The sequence below is a fragment of the Melospiza melodia genome, chromosome 1, assembly GCF_035770615.1.
Source record: "Melospiza melodia melodia isolate bMelMel2 chromosome 1, bMelMel2.pri, whole genome shotgun sequence".
NCBI lineage: Eukaryota > Metazoa > Chordata > Aves > Passeriformes > Passerellidae > Melospiza > Melospiza melodia.
In genome coordinates, this window is record NC_086194.1 from 130,688,207 (window position 1) to 130,708,145 (window position 19,939).

Consider the following 19,939-nt stretch of genomic DNA (forward strand, 5'->3'; position numbering starts at 1 on the left):
CATACAAAATCATCTGTGTCTGTGTTTAATTATTTTTAAATGGTTACTTAAAATTAACTTTCTTAACTTCATAAACTCTCATATTTAAAAGGATACTTTAAAAAATATGGAAAATAGAGAATTAAAACATTAATTTCTCTAAGTTATTTCCATATCTTAGTACAAGATTTACTAGGCATAGTAGGAAAGTGCTACACTCACTTTTGATTTTTCAAGAATTTACAAAGAAACAGCAGATCCAGATATTATAGGTATGTGTCTCTTCCACGTGCCCTCTGCAATCCAGCCAAAGAGTTTCCAGTATTACATGTTGCCATGCTGGGAGCCTGGTTCTACTAATGTTTAAATATTTCCTTAACATGATAGCCTCATGAACTTCAGAGGGCTACTCACATATTTTAAACTGAAAAAGGTATAGAACTGGGAATAGAAAGAGATTCAGACTTCAACTTCCTTTAAACTTTGAAATATCACTGGGTGGGCAAATACATGCCAACTAAACTGTGATGTATCATATGCTCAGTATTGATAAAATATTTTAATTTAATTTTGTAGCCTAAAATGAACATGATGAACTGTATATATGAATGGAAATGAAAGTTTTACTTCTTAACTATAGCAGGAAATTCTTTCTTACAAAAGGAAAAAGGTGGTATCAAATACTAATTTTCTTTATTCCTTTAAGGTCTATGTGATCTCTGGTTGAATGGCTGGAGTATAGAAAATGGATGACTCAAAGGAATAGAATTGTCAAAATATGGGCATAAGTTTATCTGAGATATAGCAGAAAGTAGCTGAGTACAAAAACAGAAAGATGACTGAAGAAACCAAGTGCTGAAAACTGACATTAAAAATTTTAACCTTATAGTTCTAACTAGCATGTTTGTAAGTCTTGGTTTCTTGTGTGATATTCACAGAATGTTTAAACTTATTATTTATTAACAGTTTAAAAAGAGTATATAAGTCAAATGTGCATAAGTTCAACTTATACATATAGATATATATGTATATACTTTTGCTGTTATGATGCCTAAAAACTAATATCTGATGTGGTTCCCACATTACATTCACACTTACAAGGACCAATCTCTGCTGAAAATTATGACACATACCTTTTTATGGTTAATAAGATATTGTCATTTTAATAACTATGGTTTTGGTCATTATTTGGCTTCTATTATATTATACTTAAATAGCCAATATACTTAAATAGCCAATGGCACTGGCATTGCAAGTATTGGTGTGAATGGGGTGTCTTGCAGAGCTGGGGCCTCAATCAGCAGAATTACAGAATCACAGAATCATCAAGGTAGGAAAAGACTTTCAAGATCATTGCGTACAACCCTTGAGCAAACACGACCATGCCAACTAAAGCAGAGCACTGAGGGATATGTCCAGTGGTTTCTCAAACACTTCCAACGATGGTGATTTCACCCCTTCCCTAATCAGCCCTTTCCAATGCTTAATGACCTTTCCATGAAGAAATTCTTCCTAATGTCCAACCTGAACCTTCCCTAGCGCAGTCTGAGGCCACGTCTTCTTGTCCTGTCACTAGGTGACCGGGAGAAGACACCAACCCCTGCCTTGCTACAACCTCCTTTCAGGTCGTTGTAGAGAGTGATAAGGTCTCCCCAAGCCTCCTCTTCTCCAGGTTAAATATCCCCAGCTCCCTCAGCCACTATTCATAGGATTTACTCTCCAGATCCTTCACGAACTTGGTTGCCCTTCCCTGGACACGCTCCAGCACCTCAATGTCTTTCTTTGTTCCAGGCATTCACAGATTTGTCTGCTAACTTCAGGAGAGAATATGTTGTTCTTCCTGCAGAACTGGAACAGCTCAAATAGAGAAATATAATATAATACATCTAGACCAGATTTGGTTATTGATCTGTGCTGAAGCATCATATGATATGTGGTATAGCTGATGGTGGTTTTCACAGCCATAAAGGAGCAGCAAAAGAGAAAACCCACTACCACTTCTGCAGCAAGAGCCTCAACTAAACACAAGAAAAGGATTTCCCAGACTGAAGTTGCTTTTTCACATCAGTGTACCTGAAAAATGCCCTCTGCCAGCACTGCATCCACTCCATTCTCCTTTTTAAGAAGTCTGTGGTGTTAATAAACTAATCTTTTATTTCTCTCCTATTTTTGTTATGGTCTAGAAGTCACAGATGTATGTAGGTAGATACCTGCAAGTAGCAGAAGGCTGAGCAGACTGTGTTGTTCATTTATCTTGCAATGCAAAGAAAGTAAGGCAAAGCAATCCATTATGCACAAACAATTCAAAATATTTCCAAGTTGCCCTTGGCAAGCAGGTGCAAGCAGGTGTGTACTTATCCCAAAGACAGCTTATATGTATGTAGTCCTTTCCCCCAACAAGCTAGAGAGACAACTTATATTCTGAATTCTCTTTTCATAGGATTCCAGGCTTTTGAACTTACAAAGGCAAATTTAAATTGCATATCTGTAGTACAACCATGATCTTTATTACTTTTCATGCTGTTGGACTGTGTGTTTTGTATCTGAATCCCAACACAGCAACATTCAGTTCAAAGTGTGTAGGACTCCATGCATCAGCTTAGGAAATTATTTATGTGATTACATGTACGGTATTTACTCCTGAAATTTCAATTAATCCATTGAGAAGGTCTTCATTATTTGAGTTTGTTTTTTTTTTTTTTGGTTTGGTTTTGGGGTTTTGTTTATTTGTTTGTTACTTTTTTATTTTGTTCTGTTTTGTTTTAATTTTTTTGTATTTTTTTCAGGTCATCTGTTTCCTCATCAGCTTTACCATAAATCATGATTGACCTGATGATGACATTTTATATATATTCTCTGAAAAAAAAATTATTCATTGTAAGAAGTTAAATGGTACTAATTCTTACAGCTTTCAACTATGGATGAAAACAGATCAGAAAACAAGTGTAGCAGCAGATGTTGCACAATGTAAATACTCTGTTGGGTCATTTTATGGTTTATGTCTATTACAGAAAGATAGCTATATAGCTGGAATAATTGCCAAAAAATATGTGATTGCCAAAATTGACTGTGATATCAGTTATTCACAGAAAAAAAAATGTAAGGGGTAGGCTGTAATGGTACTCTATGAGTCACTTGTCTTAATTTTGGTAAGTGGTTTTAGTATTAAACTTCAGTTCTTCATATCAGGTTCTGGATGCCAGTATTTGTCCTGCAATCATTGGTTTGCTGTGACAACTTGAGACTTGCCATGAGCACATTGTATAAATTTTGCCTGTAACTCCTCTGGGACACCTTCACAATTCCTTGAAATCCTATATAAGTTGAGGTGATATTTCATCACGTGTCTATCTTGTAGGTGAAGTTCATTCTGTAGGTTGAAATATGGTATTAGAATAGCATTCATACATTAGGAATTCTGGAATCTCTTTCTAGATAGGAACATATGTTATTTCTGTTAAATCAGACACTACAAGTAAACAGTTTTAATTTTTTTTTCTCTTGTAATTGCATATTTATAATCCATGCAGCAACTTCCATATAATCAACTAGATAAACATCTAAAAAAGAGCAGATGAGATAAACTATCAGCTGCTCTGGTTTTGATTTGACTAAACTGTGTCATATAAAAATGAAAGTAATCTTGTCAGCCATCTGCAGACATTTCCTTCTCCTCTGAGGTTTACAGAACTACCAGGAGGTGTGATCTATATGCAGTTGGGGTGTAATGCCTCAGAGGCAGGTTCTCCACTCTTCTGTTGTGTATGTACAAAGAAATATTTTCTTTCCAACATTTTTATGGCATCTTGTAAACTGTTCATCGTTCAAAGACAAGAGCCTTCTCATAGAAATTGTCCCTATGGATTTGGGAAAGGGCGGTTCCGCATCCCTAGTATGAAAAATGACGGCCAGCATGGCCAAGGGAAGTGCTGCTGGAGGTGGCTTGGAAGGTGACAGCTTGGGAAGCTCTCTATGCTGGGTGTATCACTTCTCACGTGTTGGGAGGGCAAAGTGGACCACAGCTTAGCTGCAACCATGTTTACTAGTTCAGCTGCAGTGCCAGAAAAAAGACCTGAGTGTTTATCTGCCCGCTGGAGAGCAATAGGAGGGAGAAAAGGAAATAACCCTACATTTATAGTACTTGGCCATTCCTGGTCTGAGACAAAAGTAATGACAATTGTGATGAACTCAAAAGCCAACAGAATAAATCCTCATTACTTACAGTCAAGTTATTTGAAAATTTGCTAAGGTGAGATAGGTCTCAGGAAAACTTTAGATTTCAAAGTGCACTGTTTCTAATAGACCTCATGCATTACACATTTAGGAATAAATGTACATAACTTAGTTGTACCTAAATAATGTACACCTTGATTTGAGAACTGAAAAATACGGTTGAAATTTTTCCTTTTTTTTGCGGGGGGCGGGGGGGAAGAGTGAGCTCTTCCACATATTCTATGACCTCTACAAACCTCAGAGAAGAAATGGCATGCTCAAGAAAAGAATACTCTGTGCATATGAATTAGTATTTAGCAAAATTTAACTTTCACCCTCCCGTATAAAGTATAGACTATAGGATTTGGTTTTTTTCATCAGCTTCAGGAGACTTTCCAAATACAGTAACATCAGCCTGATAATACTAGATTCTGAGCTTGTTATTATGACTTAGTAATATAATTGAAAAACTTGTTATGTTGATTCAGGTCCATATGGCATATGATTAAAAGAGAGAAGTTCCTTAAAGTGTAATAAATGCTGTGAAGCTCAAACTGTCTGGATACTTGGCAATAGCCATTCTTTAAATCAATGGTATAAAAAACACTCTACGACTATGACACCAGTATCTGTAAATGGTTCGCTGTCAATTGTCAATCCCAATGGCTTTGGTTTCCCGTAAGTCCACACAAACCCATAATTTATGGTTTTCTTTTTGTCATCACTGTGCTAACAATAATTTAGGAAATGCAGTGAGTCCATTAGTATCTTCTGGGATATTTTCTTAATTATCTTGTAACTCAGCATCTCTTGTTCAATTGTAGAGAATGTAATTTCCATTGTAGAAGTGGCACATTAGATTGAATTGTCATGCTGTGAATAAATCATTCTGCACACATATGGCATTTTCATGTAACAGCTGATACTAGTTCTTTTGTAAGAGCTGAAACTGGAATTTGTATTGAAACAGTGCTTCACTGTATTGAAGCAATACATATTTATATATATATAAACACTTGCATAAGAAGTCGAGGTCACGGATTTCAGCTTAACAGGAGTATTACTGTACACAAGAATAAAAATTGGCAGTAGACATCAAAAGTAATTTTTCTATGCAGGAAACAAGAATAATGTTCTTCAGATGGCCTACTACATAATGTCAAACCTAAAGCTTCTATAGCAATTCAGTCTGGGTACTGAAGCTAAGAAATCAGCCTCCAATGTTGTCGTAGTATCATTTGGCCATTCTATGGATGCTAGAAAATGTAACTGAACACAAATACATCCATAATAAACAACTGATTCCATCCATGGTCAAACCAGTAACATCTGGTATCATAACATCACATAAATATTGCTTGGGTAAAAATTAATTATGTATTTTAATGCAACATCTTTCTGCAGTATTTGCAGGTTATCCAATGTGGTTTACAATACTCTGTAAGTATTTACACGCACACACACACACACACACACACACACACACACACACACACACACACACACACACATATACATGTTAAATATGCTGAGCTTTTAGCCATAGTTCCAGTGGTTCCAGTTGGAAGGCAGCTCACCATTTCTCAATTCTCCTATTGCCAATTCAGTTAGAGAAGCAGCAGATATGATCTCCTGTGGGGTCAGGTCCAACTCATGAAGTAAACAGTATCTATAATCAATAGCAAATGTCTTCTTTCATAAGAAGAACTTGACCTTTTTCTGCTGTACTTCTAGACTTACAGAAGACTTTACCCCCTTAAAGCAGAAGTGTATTGCTCTGTTGAGGCACTTGGTTTCTGTGTATGCTGACAAACTTTACTGGATTCAGCTACAACATTTATTGCAAAAAAAAAAATAAAAATCTATTTCAGGAGTACAGATTCCTTTTTTTTAATCCCATCATGAAACACAGAGAGAACCCCCCAGCTCTCTGTTCTGATGGGTACTCTCCAGTGGGTCCCCCAATAGCATAACAGGTTTTCTTTCTCCAGCAAAGACAGTGCCCCTAATTGTCACTACATGATTCCCAACTATTTTCATGTGAATAAAGGAAGGAACTTTCAAGGCCAGGCTGGATGGGGCATTGAAGAACCTGGTCTAGTAGGAGATGTCCCTGCCCAAGGCAGAGTGGTTGGAGTTAGATGATCTTTAAGGTTCCTTCCAATCTAAACCATTCTATGACTTAGGAACACCTGGACTGTGTAAGAATGATGCAAATAAATTAATGACAGCATGACACTGTCATTTAACCATTGTAATAGAACTAAAAAGATCACTCCAGGGGTCCACAGAAATACCAAAAGAAAGTCTAATCCTGACTGCAGCAGACATTAGAAACCATGCAAACCAACCAAAAAATCCACAAAGTCAGATTAGCTTTAGGGGCTCACTGAACTTTTTTTCCCTACAGTGTCCTTTTCTGTCCAACACCACCATTGCAACACCAGAGGTCTTGTAACAGAAGTTCGTGTTATGTACGTGAAGCAGCCACGTATGAAGAGAGGGGAAATAATGCAGAATATTTCTTTCTGTCTTCCAACACTCAGCTATGATGGCAATGACTGATAAATGTCCCTATATTTTTTCTATTTTGTTGTATTTTCAGTACTGAAAACAATGAAGGTATTTCAAAGGCAGCTTTAATGAAGTACTCGATTACTACAGACTTAGGCTTTTAGCATGGGCGATGAGATGTGAATAAAAACCTGCATGATTTGGAATACAAATTCACTAAAGGTGAGGAAATGCAAAGGTAAAAAAAAACCAACTAAAGTATGGCAGAGACATAAAAAGGTGGAAATGAAGTCAAAACCACAAAACATAGAGAAGTGATAGTAACAGCAAGCATTTTCTTTATAAATGTTACTAAGGTGACAAAGGCAGCATTCAGTAAATAACAAAGGCATATGTACCTATTTCAACAACTGGCTGATTGTAAAAATTTTTGCACAATGTCAAACCTGAAACATTGCAGCTGCGACATTTTTCTCAAGAACATTTCTGAGGCATACCCAAATCCTCTGCTTAATATTGTATAGACAGGAATCAAAACTAAATTTAGAAGCAGCTGTTTAACAGAATTTTGTTTTGCTCATATTTTTAATATTTTTACATAAGTGGGAGTGAATAATGAAATCTGGGAAGGTGCTATCTTCCATGCCTATTTTCCCACTAAAATATAATTATGAGGAGGAAGATCCAAACCACCAGATAATGTGAGTGCTCATTTAGAGTGTTTGAGGGATGCTATCAGGTTCTTCTGTTTCCTTGAGAGGTTGAAGGTTCTCAGGGCTGTCCTGGTCGTTTTCTTGGTAAAACAGGCTAAGCACTGTGGTAGTTGGTTTGGCGTAGTTCCTTCCCCCCCAAAACTGTGTATTTATGGAGAAATAAGGTTTAATGTTACCAAAGGAATAAGGCAAGGCGTAACACGGGTGCTACTGAGAGGACAAAGGAAAGCAGGCACTGAATAGATGGATACAGAAAACCTTGAATAATTTCTAACTCGTTTCATTTCGAACAAAAAAATACCTAATGTATTTCGATAATATTCCTAATGTAGGCTATAATCTGGGCGAAGGGAGGAAACAAGCCCCGCATAACAATATCCTGCAACTCAGGAAGGTGTGCCAAGTCCCTTCGCTCCGCATTTCGTGGGTATCTTAATCCTGGGTCATCCAATTAAAGAAAACCTCCTTCGGCGGTTTTACGAGCGCAGCACATCAACTCCCTTTGTTTACACACTGGAACAAGATGTTCTTTCCTGTTCCGACAAGAAGAGGAGCTGAATCGCGAACGCGGGGTCCCTGCGCGCCGGCCCCGGCCCGCCCGGGGCTGCCTTCGCCTCGGCACTCCCGCAGCGGCTCCGGCCGGAGCCAGGAGGGCACCGGCGGGCACCGCCGGGCCGGGGGACCGCCCCAGCCGTAAGTAGGGGCCAGCGATCGGCTCGCACTGCGGGGGAGGGCCGGGCGGGGTGCTGGGCTGGTTTCACGGAACGCGGCGCGGCGCGGGCACAGGGCGGAGAGGGAGGGGAAGGGGCCGAGGGGGCCGCCCTCGCCACCACCTCCGCCCGCCGCCCCCGCCCCGGCAGCGCCCCCAGCGCCGCGTCCCCGGGGAGCCGCCGCGGAGCACCACGGGAGTTGTAGTGCGGCGGCGCCGGCCGGCCTGCCATCCCGCTCCCCTCGCCGCCACCCCCGGCCCGCGGCCGCGCTCTCGCGAGGCTTGGGGGGCGGGCGCGCTCTGGGGCGGGGGGCGCCGCCGCCGCCGTGGGGATGTTGGGCGCGGGCGCGGTTCCCCCGCGTGACGTCACAGCGCATTGTTGTGAGCGCGGCGGAGCATCCCTCAAGCTGTCACAGCTGTGCCGCCGCCGCGGGGAGCCTCTGCCCCCACCCTCCTCCTCCTTCTCCTCCTCCTCCTCCGCCCCCGCCCCTCCCGCCCCGGGGGCTCCAGAGCTCGGTGTCACCGTATCATTGTCCGTGCGGAACCCCTCCGGGCCCCCCCCCACTCCCGGTCCGCCCTCCCCCCGCTCCCCCCCCCCGAACCACCTCAATGAGATGCAAACATGAAAGACAAGAGGAAGAAGAAGGACCGCACCTGGGCCGAGGCTGCCCGCCTGGTAGGTGCCGCGGTGGCAGCGGCAGCATTGTATGTGTGTGTGCGCGTGTGCATGTGTCTGTGTGTCTGTCTGTGTCTGTGTGTGTGTGTGCGGGGCGAGCGCGTCCCGCCGCCGCCAGCCCGGCGCGCTGCCCGCCCGCCGCTTTGTTGCCGGCGGTCGGGGCCACTGCGAGGCGGGACGGGAGGGGGAGAGGCAGAGAGAGAGCGTGTGAGCGAGTCTGGGGCACGGAGTGTGCGAGGGGCTCCGGAACGAGCCGGGGCGGGAGCGCGGCGGTGCCCGTGCGGGAGCGGTGCCGGTGCCGGCTCAGCCGGGCTGGCGGTCCGGGCAGCCCGCGGCTCTGCCGCCCGTCCCTGCCTGCCTGGAGGAGAGGAATACCTACGTCCCTTCTGCGCTGTGTGCGTGAGGAAATGCCTCTATTCTTTTCTTCTTTCTGCATGTGTGTGTGTGTGATTAAGTGTGTAAGTAAATACCTAGGGACCGTGTCTATATCTCTGCAAAGTTCGTGCATCACATATCCCGAGAAAATCCCTCCTTTTAATTTAGAGAAAAGTGAAATAGCCGGGATTTGCCTTTCCATCCCTTTAGTGGGGAGAGGACACGGGTGAGGGGCGTTAGAGACAACTCTGACCTGGGATTTCGCTTCACCCTCTGTACTTCCACCACGGAGCTGGGCAATGTCCAGGGCAATGTAAGCCGCTTCTGGAAAGGCTCCGTGCCTCTGGAGACTCGGTCCATTCCCACTTCATTAAGAAACTGTCTCCCTTACCCTAGTGTATCTGTTCTCATGATTCTGTATTACTGTTCGCTAAGTGTAACAGAGTACGTCGTTTATGTTGTTTTCCCGTTTCGGAGTACGTCTGGGTTCGTTCTCTTTATTCGAGGAATTTTACAATAAATAGTTACGCACGGTACAGCACGTATGGTTGTACACGTCCGTATGCGTGTCTCCTGCAAAGTTGAGTCTGGTTCAGCTCCAGCTGAGTGCATAGAAAGATGACAAAGCTGGAAAGATAGGCTGCTGGCTACGCTGCTTTTTTGTATCTACACGAACTTTATCTTTTATTCATCTCTGATACAGATTGAATTGTTTAAGTAACATGCTGTTACTAGTCTTGCATCTGTTTCTGGTAGAGGGTAATGCTATCTTATTCCTATTATTTGTTTAGTGTATTTGTGAAGCACTTTCCTTGTAAAAATGTTTTCACCTCGTTATATGAATTCCTAGATAGGAAGTTCAGCCTCTCTCTCCTACGTAAATAATTATAAGGTATTAGACAGACACTACCTATAGATGTCTCTGTAAGCTGTATCGAGGTACTCTCGTGGGCTTGGGTAGTGCTAAATTCTGATGTGGCTCGTTATACATCCCCCAACATTTTGTAATAATGCAGCGTTAGTGAAGATGCTCTGATATGGTGTCGCTACTGTACTCTCTTATTTCTCGTGATTGTAACAGAAGTTTCACTGCAGTAAAATACTCACTTTTGCCAAAGTTGTTTTGGCAGCAGATGTTGCTCTGGTATTTGTTTCTCTGTGCTCTAAGCTGATGAACATACATTCAAAAGTCTATAAAATACATCAAATTGCTATCCTAACTTTACTCTTTCAAGCTGCTGCTACAGTTACCATTGTAAGCCGTATTTTGTTTGACAAATGTGCATAAAGGATTTTATTGTGTATCGAGTAAAATTGCTGTTCCCATGTGGTCTAATACATGGAAAAGTTTAAAGCCTCTGGAGAACAAAGGCTGAGCCACTGCTGTGAAGAAGGGCTAAGAGTCTTATTTTCACGATGTCCTATTGCTGCACCTTTCCCCCTAGAAGAGTAATGATTTGCTAAAATCAAGTAGCATGTAAGATGATACACTGCTGTATATAAGTGGTGGAGATACACAAGGTCCACAGTGTGGTTTGTCCAGCCTCCTGGGGTTGCCAAGTTCTGCAGAGCTTGTCCCAAGTCTGTTATGTGAATGACATGTGCTGCTGCTCAGACCAACTACAGTCTTGCATTAGTCTTTGCTACTTGTATACAGTCACATATGTTTGCAAATCACTAGGAAAGACTGAAGCCGAAATTGCTGCTCCTTACAGTGTTTTATGTTAGGACCCTGATGGTTCATTATGACTTTGTTTTCTTGGGATACATCAATAATGTATTACTGCATGGTTTGATTAAATCAATTTCTTTCCACAGACAAGTAAACAATGAAGTGATTGATACCTACTCACAAAAAATGACTCATGACTTACCTAGATCAATATGTTGTAAAATTGTACTGCTGAATTATTTTTAGGAAAAAGAGGATGAATTAATGTATAGAGCACTGTATGGATATATACATTGTAGATTTTCTATAAAAGCTCTTACATTGCAACAATATTAGGCTTTGAAAGTGAAATGCTAAAAGGTATGAAATTATACAGATAACATTGCTGGCATTGCTTTATCAGTCTGTTTTTCATGTCTATGTATTACAATGTGCACTTTCAATGATGTACTTTCATGCCAGTTTCCCAACTATTTTAAGTTCACTCATAGATCTACAGAATTTTAGTTATTCTTTGTTTGTTGTGAGGTGCCGTACTTAATTTTTTGTACACCTTTCAAACAGTGCTGAAGCAGATTTTCATTTTATGTTTCAATTGTACATACACAGCTATTATTAGCAGCACCCAGTAGCTTCCCAAATGCAAATGTTTCTATACTTGCAACATGCCTATGAGGTTAAGTATTTTGACCTCGGCTTTACCCATGCAGAGTTGAGACATGGAAAGATTAAGTACCTTACTCAAAGCTGTTCAGGAAATCTGTGGGAGAGGTAGTTATGATACCAACAGTGTCTCTGTAGTAGTTCTGTTTCACAGTCATAAAATCATCTTCCTTCTGTGGCTACACTTCTGCCTCATTCATTCTCTGTTACTACTTCTCTCACAGTAATTATGACAGAAATTGATATGGCTGTGTCTCTGTATTCAATCTATATTGAAGCTCGTAATGTACCGTATAATAGTTATGGATAAAAAGGAACACAAGAACTGGACTTCAGCCTGGAGTTCTTTCACAGCTCTCTGTTTCCCATATTCACAATGAAAAAAGCAGAAGTACTTTGGAAATATATATTACATGACTGTGTTGAAACACATTGTAATGTGTAAGCACTGAGGCTCCAGACTGTCAGTGTTGTATTTACTCGTTTTCAGTATTTGATTAAGGAGTTTTTGAAAACCTCCTGCAATGCAGTGTTTTTTCAAGCTGTTCTCTTAATTTTTAAAACATAAGCAGGAAAGGTCTCCCATTCTATTAATCTCTTACTGTAAATACCATGTATGTGATACAGGCAATAAAGTAGGAGCCACTGGCATGCCCTCTATCAGAACTTGCATTTTATGGAAGAAGTCTCCTGCAGAGAGTAGAATCTTTCTGTCTGTGACACACTGCTTTTTTTCTTCATGCAAGTCTGCTTATCTTAGGGCAAGGCATAGCCCAGCTTAGAAGCATTCCTGAGAAATGAACACATGTGCAGGATCAATGGAATGGTGGCATACCACTAACAGTTCATGTTACAGAGCCCATTTTGTAGAACACACATTTTTATGGACAAAATTGCAACTTGTCTTTACAACCTGCCAAAGGGCATGTCTTTGATGTAGACCCGATATGTCAACTCACTTTGTACTTTGCAGCAGGGCAGACTACAGCAGAGCTTATGTATGACCTGGGCATTATCTCCATGCCAGTTTTCTGCTTTTTGTGTCTGATAGACTAAGATAGAACACTTAAAAGAATGAGAACAAAAGAAAACCTTTCAAGGAAGGAGGAGAAACATCCTGTTTTTCCTTTGTCTCTTAGTTGATCCTCATTTGATGTAGCCGTATTGTTGTTTTCTGATCATACATGGAACTCATTAAAATTGTATAGAAAGGTTAAACACTTGAGTAGTTAAAGCAATTTGTAGTGATTCTTTTCAGATGAAAAATCTTCTGTTTAGCTTCACAAGGACTCTCAAGCTATTGCTGGAAGTCCTGAAGTAGTGAATTCTGCCTCTTAAAAATTTAATGTCATAAAATTCTGCATAAAAACTATTGAAATGAAAAATACTGAGAACAAAACATGCCCAAGGATACTCTGCCACATAAAAACTGATGACAATTTTAAGTAGGCTGCAATGATCCAGCTTTTATCATTTGACTTCCAGACATGATCCATTGTTATTTGTAGGACTTTGAACCAAAGGCCTGAACAGAGTGAGTGGAGACTGGTCATTTTGGGAATGCAGAGCTCAGAAGCACACACCATCTGCCTATGAAGGGTGATAGTTTATGGTAACATTTTAAAAACACTTTTTTATTAATAGCTTGCCCTTGTTATTACCCTTTCCTGTAAATGGTATTTTGAAATACAGTTGAATTAAGTCTCTGCCACAAGCTGACAATAAAGCAGAAGAAAATCCCAATAATGAGAACAGTAGTCCTTGTTTGGTTATTTGTGTGCTGGATCACTTCTCTAGTATTTTTGCTTTTTTTTCTCCAAATTTTGTTCTGAAAGAAAGGTTTTCTTAGGTTACTGAGGGCTTATGTGCTTTCCAGTTCTATGGAGAGTCCTTGTGGTTCAGGTGACATGTGCATATTGGGTGAGTAATACTCATATCTTAATTCATGTGTTTCTTGCAGTAGTCTCCTGACAGGATCCAGCTCTTAACTAAGAGCTGTTTGTTTCCTCTTGTAAACTGTAAGAAAAATATGCTAATTAATTAGAAAAACTGATGCTGGAAAAAAACATGAAAACCAGCCATTGAAATTGCTCACTTGCATACTACTGTTTAATGTGGCTGGCTGTCCAAAAGCTGATTGTTACTTCATCTGCTATGCTGAGATAATGTAGTTGAAACAGATCACATAGCGGTATGGAAGTATTTTTGTATTGCATCTTCGTATTTGAAGACCACAAAAGAAACAGAAAGCTAGAAGAGTAACTTCTGCATAGCTAGACCATTGATGATAATCCCTTTGACTTTTATGTTAAGTCTTTGATTTTGTTACTATAAATAACATTTAAAAGCATTGTGCTAAAGGAGCTTCATGTGTCTTTAAAAAGGAAAATTTGATATAACTTTGTTTTACAGTATTAAGGATTTCTTTGTTGTTGGCTTAACAGAGACCTGCTATTATTTCCATATTTGTTCTGAGTTAATTCTTTTTCAGACATGCAGAAACATTGTGGCTTGGGAAGTTTTGATGGCCTTTCCCTTTGATCCACAATCAATGCTGCTTTGAAGAGCTGTATTTTAGTTTGGTTTGTTCTAGGGTTTCCTCCCGCTTGTTTTATTCAAAGTAATTTTTGCAGTTGTTAGACAAGGTTGAACCTGCACTTATTTTTTTTCCTACCTTTTGTGGTTCTGGAATTAATATTTTATTTTGTTAAATACCATTAATAAGTGTGGGTTTATTATTTTTTTATTTAAAATAAAAATATAAAATCTACAAATAATATCATCTATTTCAGATCACCTTTTGCATTTTTCTAGGGTAGATTGAGAGAAATGAGATTGTTATGTCTTGAGACAGCCCTTTAACCCTTGGCATTGCAGACCTCTAGGTAGGCAAGAACCTTACCCAGGAATGGGACCTGTTTTCAGTAATGTCACGTTATTTCTGCCAAAGCAGGGTATCATAGGAGAAGACCCTAACAGGAACCTAAATATGAGCATTCCTCAATAGTGTGAAGGTGTTCTCAGTGCCTTAAGGTATGATTTAATGTTCCCTGTTACAGTACATATTTCCAGTGTCTTCTGGCTTACCTTTCTCCATAGAAGAGCTAATATTTTCCTGACATATTGGATATTCTGTTGAAGTAACTGTTCTAGTTTTTCTTCTTCCAAGAGTAGATTTGGTCAGTTGCATGTGCAACCACAGTGAAGTAGTTTCCACTAACCACACTCAAGACCCTACCACCCTGCACAGCTAGGTAAGTTTGGACTTGCTAGCCCAGTTCACCAAGTCCCTGTATCCAAACCATGCCATTACAGCACCTTAGTCTGGACCAGGTAGCGTGCTGTTCTGAAGGTGGAAAGCCAAACTAAACTTACTGTGCTTCCTGCTGGAGCTTCTTTTGCTCTTTATACTGTGATCAGCAAATTACAGTTATGTGGAGAATCATGTACTAAACTTGACCTCTTGACTTTAGAGTAAAAATTTTTCTTTTGTAGTTTTTTTTGAGTTTTTTTTTTTTTTGGTTTTTTTTTTTGTTTTTTTAATGTTGTAAGCTTCATTGTGTTTTCTGTGTTGCTGGGTGTGATGATGATGGTCTTGGTATTTCCTGCAAATAGCAGTAACTAAATAGAGGCCTCCTTTTGTGCTGCCAAAACCTGGGAAAAGATGTGATTAGTGGAAATTTCATTATTGGTCCATGGGTTCCAGATTTCCAGATGAAACTGAGCAAATCCTCCTCCTGAGGAACTTGCAGACTGAAGAAACCAAGTATCTTAGCCTTCACTCTGGGTCAGCTTCCAATGCAAAGGCAGAGCAATAAGCAGTACATCTTGGTACATGCCATTTGCTCATCCTGTGAGTTTAGGTAGCAAATCCTTGTGCTGCTCAGGCACAACAGATTGGTCAAAAGTGGTTCATTTAATCACTTACCAACTCTGAATGTCAATTAACATCCCCACAGAATCCCAGATTGTTGACATACTGGCCCTCTGAGGCTGCTCTCTTTCTGAGAGGTCCTGCCAGATAGTTTTCTGTTGCTGGAGTCACTGTCTTGGGAGGAGATGTACATGATGAGGATGTAAAATGGTAGAGAGGTGCCTTAGACTTGCAGCTGATCTTGGTTTGAAAGGATGACCTACAACTTTCTGAATGGTGATATGGTTCTAGCACAGACATCAAATGAGTGTCAGGAGACAGATAAACCATCTGGCAGTACATGCTGGAGCTTTCTTGATGTCAGTGCACTGATTGTGGTTAGGGGTGGCACTTAGTGTTGAAGGGGTCCAGAGGAGCTCCATTAACTTTTGTTCAAGCAAGCTCTGGTGTTTGTGACATTGGAACAGGAACATCTGGGTGATCTGATATTTTCATTCTTTGACTTAAGAGTTCAGCTCTGTATAATTTCTTGAGCTCAGAAAGACAAAATCTGTGGACCCTGCCATGTGACTTTACTCAATATTGGAGGACCTTTTACTTGAGTTTTTTAACATATGGCATCCAGCTTTTGCATTGCAGCTTATGACTGACGTGGCCTCTTGTACCTCAGGTATTTAAGATTTGCTTTGTAGTGTAGCATCGAGTTTTGTTTCTGTCTGACAGCATTTGCCAGGATCAGCAGCCACAGTTCAGTCTGTTGCTCTGGAGTCATCAGACTCATTAGGCTATTTGGGCTGTAGTCCTGTGTATAAGGTATTCCAGGTCACACCCTAGATTATTGTTAATGATTTTTGATCACCAGAAAGTAATTTGTTTAGAAGGCACATATTACATGCTGTGTTTTGAAACTTGTCCTCCTATATGCATAGATTGGTCTAGACAAGCTTGTGATGAGAATCTCCTCACTGCTTGTAGTGGGTCAGCTCTAGAAATCATTATCCTGTGGGTGACAGTTGCATCCTATAGAACATGGCCTGACTTGCAGATAACAACATTTCCTACACCTCTACAACTTCAGAAGTGTTCCTTGAGAGACAAGATCCTGAGCTACTAGGTTATTTGCTTTGGAGGCTAATTAAAGGCTATTTTCTTTCTTTTTTGTGATTTTGCTTAGATCCTATAGACAGACAGAATTAGGAATTTAATGAATCAGTCAGGGTTTATAATTGTTTTATCCTAGTTAACTTCCCATGTAACTTAACATCTAGGGAAGGAAAAGAGCCTTACCCGAAGTATATATCGAACATTTGAAGGTCAAAGTTTGATTCCATTAGCTGACTCTTAGCAGCCTGGAAAACCACCATGACTGTGTAGTGGTTCACATATTTGGTGAGATGCCTGTCTAGAGTCTACTAAATTACAGTCAAATTCATGTCCCACATGATTTGTTCCTACTTTGGTGACTTGAACCTTCTTTTTTATATAAGATGAGGCTTTACCACTATCATTGTGTTGCCAAAGTACTTAACTATTTTTCATTAAGTGATACCATCTGGTTTGATTATTTCTTTTTCTGTTCCATAAATTGAAACTGAATGTCTATTGATATCTAATTTTAGATAAATGGTAATTCTTTTTATGCCTCAAAATTCCCAGTTATCCATCACCTGCTGGCACTGCTGTATCAGTGAAGCATGTGACATTCCATGTCACTATGCCTGCCTGCCAATATTACCTAGCAAGGGTAAGAGGAAAAAATAGACCCTTATTTTCCATAGCCTGCTGTGGTTCTTCTGGACCAAGATTCTGGCAGCTATCTCAAAATCATTACATTCTCTGATCATACTAGCTTCTTTTAATCTCATTTGGAATTTCTGTAATTTAGAAAAATTCCAGACTGGTAGGATCAATGAGAACCTCTTTGGAACTTGGTGTTTCAGTTGAGAAAAGCATCTTAATTAAAGCATTACTTTGATAGAAGGTGGAGTTGGAAAGGGCCTCAAGGTCACCTTGTCTGTTCACACTTGAAAGGAAGTCATACAACCCAAGTTAGTTTTAGTTTTGTGAAATCAATAAAACTTTTGTTAATGATGGGAACTATGACTTGTCTGGCTTTGCTAGAATCTGCCCTTTTAGTGAAAATTTACATTCTGCTTTTAAAAATGGAAGAACTAAGAAAATAAAATTATTAGGAAAAGTTGTCCAAAGAGCATGATTTAGAATTTAGATGCATTGTGTTTTTTCTGACAGTGACTAGACAGAAAACATCAATTTTCTAGTACAGATTGAGAATTCTTTATCCAGTTAATGGTTCTCATTCACATTTTCTGGTTTTTGAGGCAATTTGGGCTTAGTCTCTTGATTTTTTTTTTTTGAGAGTTTGATGCAGCAATGCTGCAGCAGGTTTTTACATACAGCAGTAGTGCTTAATGCATTCTAATCTATTCCATAATTTGTAACGCAGATTTTTGAGACATTTTGCAACTACACGTCTTCTGTTTTAAAAATTAAAATGGAGAATAATATAGTGAGGCTCATCATCTAGGTGTGGAAAAAACTCAGAATTCACTGTAGAAGAAATCTTCAAATAATGGACTATTAAAGAGATGTTAATGCCTTTAACATTGGTTAAACCAGTAACCAAACAGTGCTGGTTTCAGGATGACCCATGGCTCCATAGGTATGTACCTTCCTGAAGGTGCTCTCATGGGCAACAGCTAAAGTAATTTTTGCTAGATATCCCAGGAGGAAGTATTTGGTGGGAGGGGAGAGTAAGGATTAAATGTTTTGATGTGGTCCCTTGAATTCCTGACTTGCAGTTCTAATAATATATATATATATATATATATATATATATATATATATGTATATATATGTATATATGTGTATGTATGTATGTATGTAGATTTTCAGGTATTGGGTCACAGGCCTGTGAAACTGACTGGGAGAATCTCAGAAATGAGGCTTCATGTCTGAGACATTTGATCTGTCCATAATGAGCCTCAGCATCCTTTGTGTAGACAATTATCAATAGCAAGAAATGGATGCTGCTCCCAGTTTCATCTTGCAGTCAGATTTTTCATGCTAAAATCCTGTTCCTCCAGTCAATGTTCAGGGATCAACAGTGCCAACTTCCCCTGTTGCTTTTGGAATGAGAGCTACCCATCTGAGTGCAATGTCAGGGATAACCAACACTATGACTGTCTTGGACTGATGCCCCTGGTCTTTAGAAAAAGTCTGTTACTGAAATCTGTGCTTTTTGGAGCATGGGATTGGCTCTCAAGGAGCAAACACTGAAAAAAAATGGAATTACTGCTTGGGGCCATCTTGAATGCTGCAGCTGTCTTATGAGGAAGGATCTTCCCTGTTCTTTGTAATAACACCATTCCAATGACAGTGAGCCCCACTAAGTGGTTGTGGTGTTAAAACATGCTCTGGCTTGGATTTGTAGAAGCACTTCAGAAGCAGAGGGCTGTGGCTTCACAAGGTAGACTTGCAGATTTTTATCAGTCTGTGTGTGCAAGTTCCTGCATGCCTTTGCTCCATGTATCAGTGACGATTGTTGCATTCACTGAGTGAGTGCCTCCGCAGGAGCTTCTCAGAACCTGCGCTGCTGATCTGCCCGTGGCAGTAAGTGTTTGATGCTCACGGCAGCCATTGAGGGTTGGTAATTTAGCCTCCTGCCCCAGCAGCATTGGCACTTGAGGAGGAGGCTTCAGAGCTCTCCCGTGGCTGTCTGGGCCAGAGTTTTCCAGTGAGAGGGAGTATGGGAGAAGTGTGAACAAACAGTTGCATGACTGACTGGAGGATGCAGGATATGATGCAAGAAAGTAATAATGATGTGAGCGAGCAGAGTGAAAGGCCTTGAGAATAAAGTCAGTGTCTGAGCAGAAATTGTAGCTATTGTGTTTCATGGACTCCAGAAAGACAGTCTTTGAGGTGGCCTGTGAACTACACAGTGAAAAAATCAATAAAAGATGATTTTAAAAGATGGAAGATTTTAAAGATAAAATATTTTAAAAGATAAAAGAGCTATAAAAAATTTGGAGCAATGGAGTCAAAACAGTTTATCAAAAATATTATGTATATCCATACATAATATCTGAGAGTTAGATAAGAAAAGCATTGTCTTACTGACTTTTAATCTGTTTAATAAAAGGAACAAACCGAAAAACAATCTAAGATACCTTAGTAAAAATGAATAAAGTAATAATAAAAATAATTTTTTTCTTCAGGGACCTACCTGTTTTGTTGGGTTTTCTGGGTTTTTTTTGTTTGTTTGTTTGTTTTTGTTTGTTTGTTTGTTTGTTTGTTCAGGGTTTTTTGGAGATTAGTATTTAAGTAAATAATTGTTATTTTGCATAACAGAACATTTCTGTCTCCTGCAATTCATAGGGTTAGCTATGTGCTTGGAAATAGACTGTTTGACACATTATCAAACCTTTCTAATCATACAAGAACAGGTTGCTTGGAGAAGCTGTGAATGCCCAATCCCTGGAAGTATTCAGTGCCAGGTTGGATGGGACTTTGACCAATGTCATCTAGTGAAAGG

General features: G+C 40.0%; 1 protein-coding gene across 1 annotated transcript in view; it reads left to right on the forward strand.

Annotated features, from left to right (window-relative positions):
* The first annotated feature begins 8,727 nt into the window (after positions 1-8,727).
* Positions 8,728-19,939, forward strand: part of ASXL3 (ASXL transcriptional regulator 3) — a 122,365-nt gene continuing 111,153 nt past the window's right edge. The window contains exon 1 of the mRNA XM_063168192.1: positions 8,728-8,803. Within this exon, the coding sequence (XP_063024262.1) occupies positions 8,750-8,803 (54 nt within the window). The 5' untranslated portion in view covers positions 8,728-8,749. The remainder of the gene's footprint in view (positions 8,804-19,939) is intronic.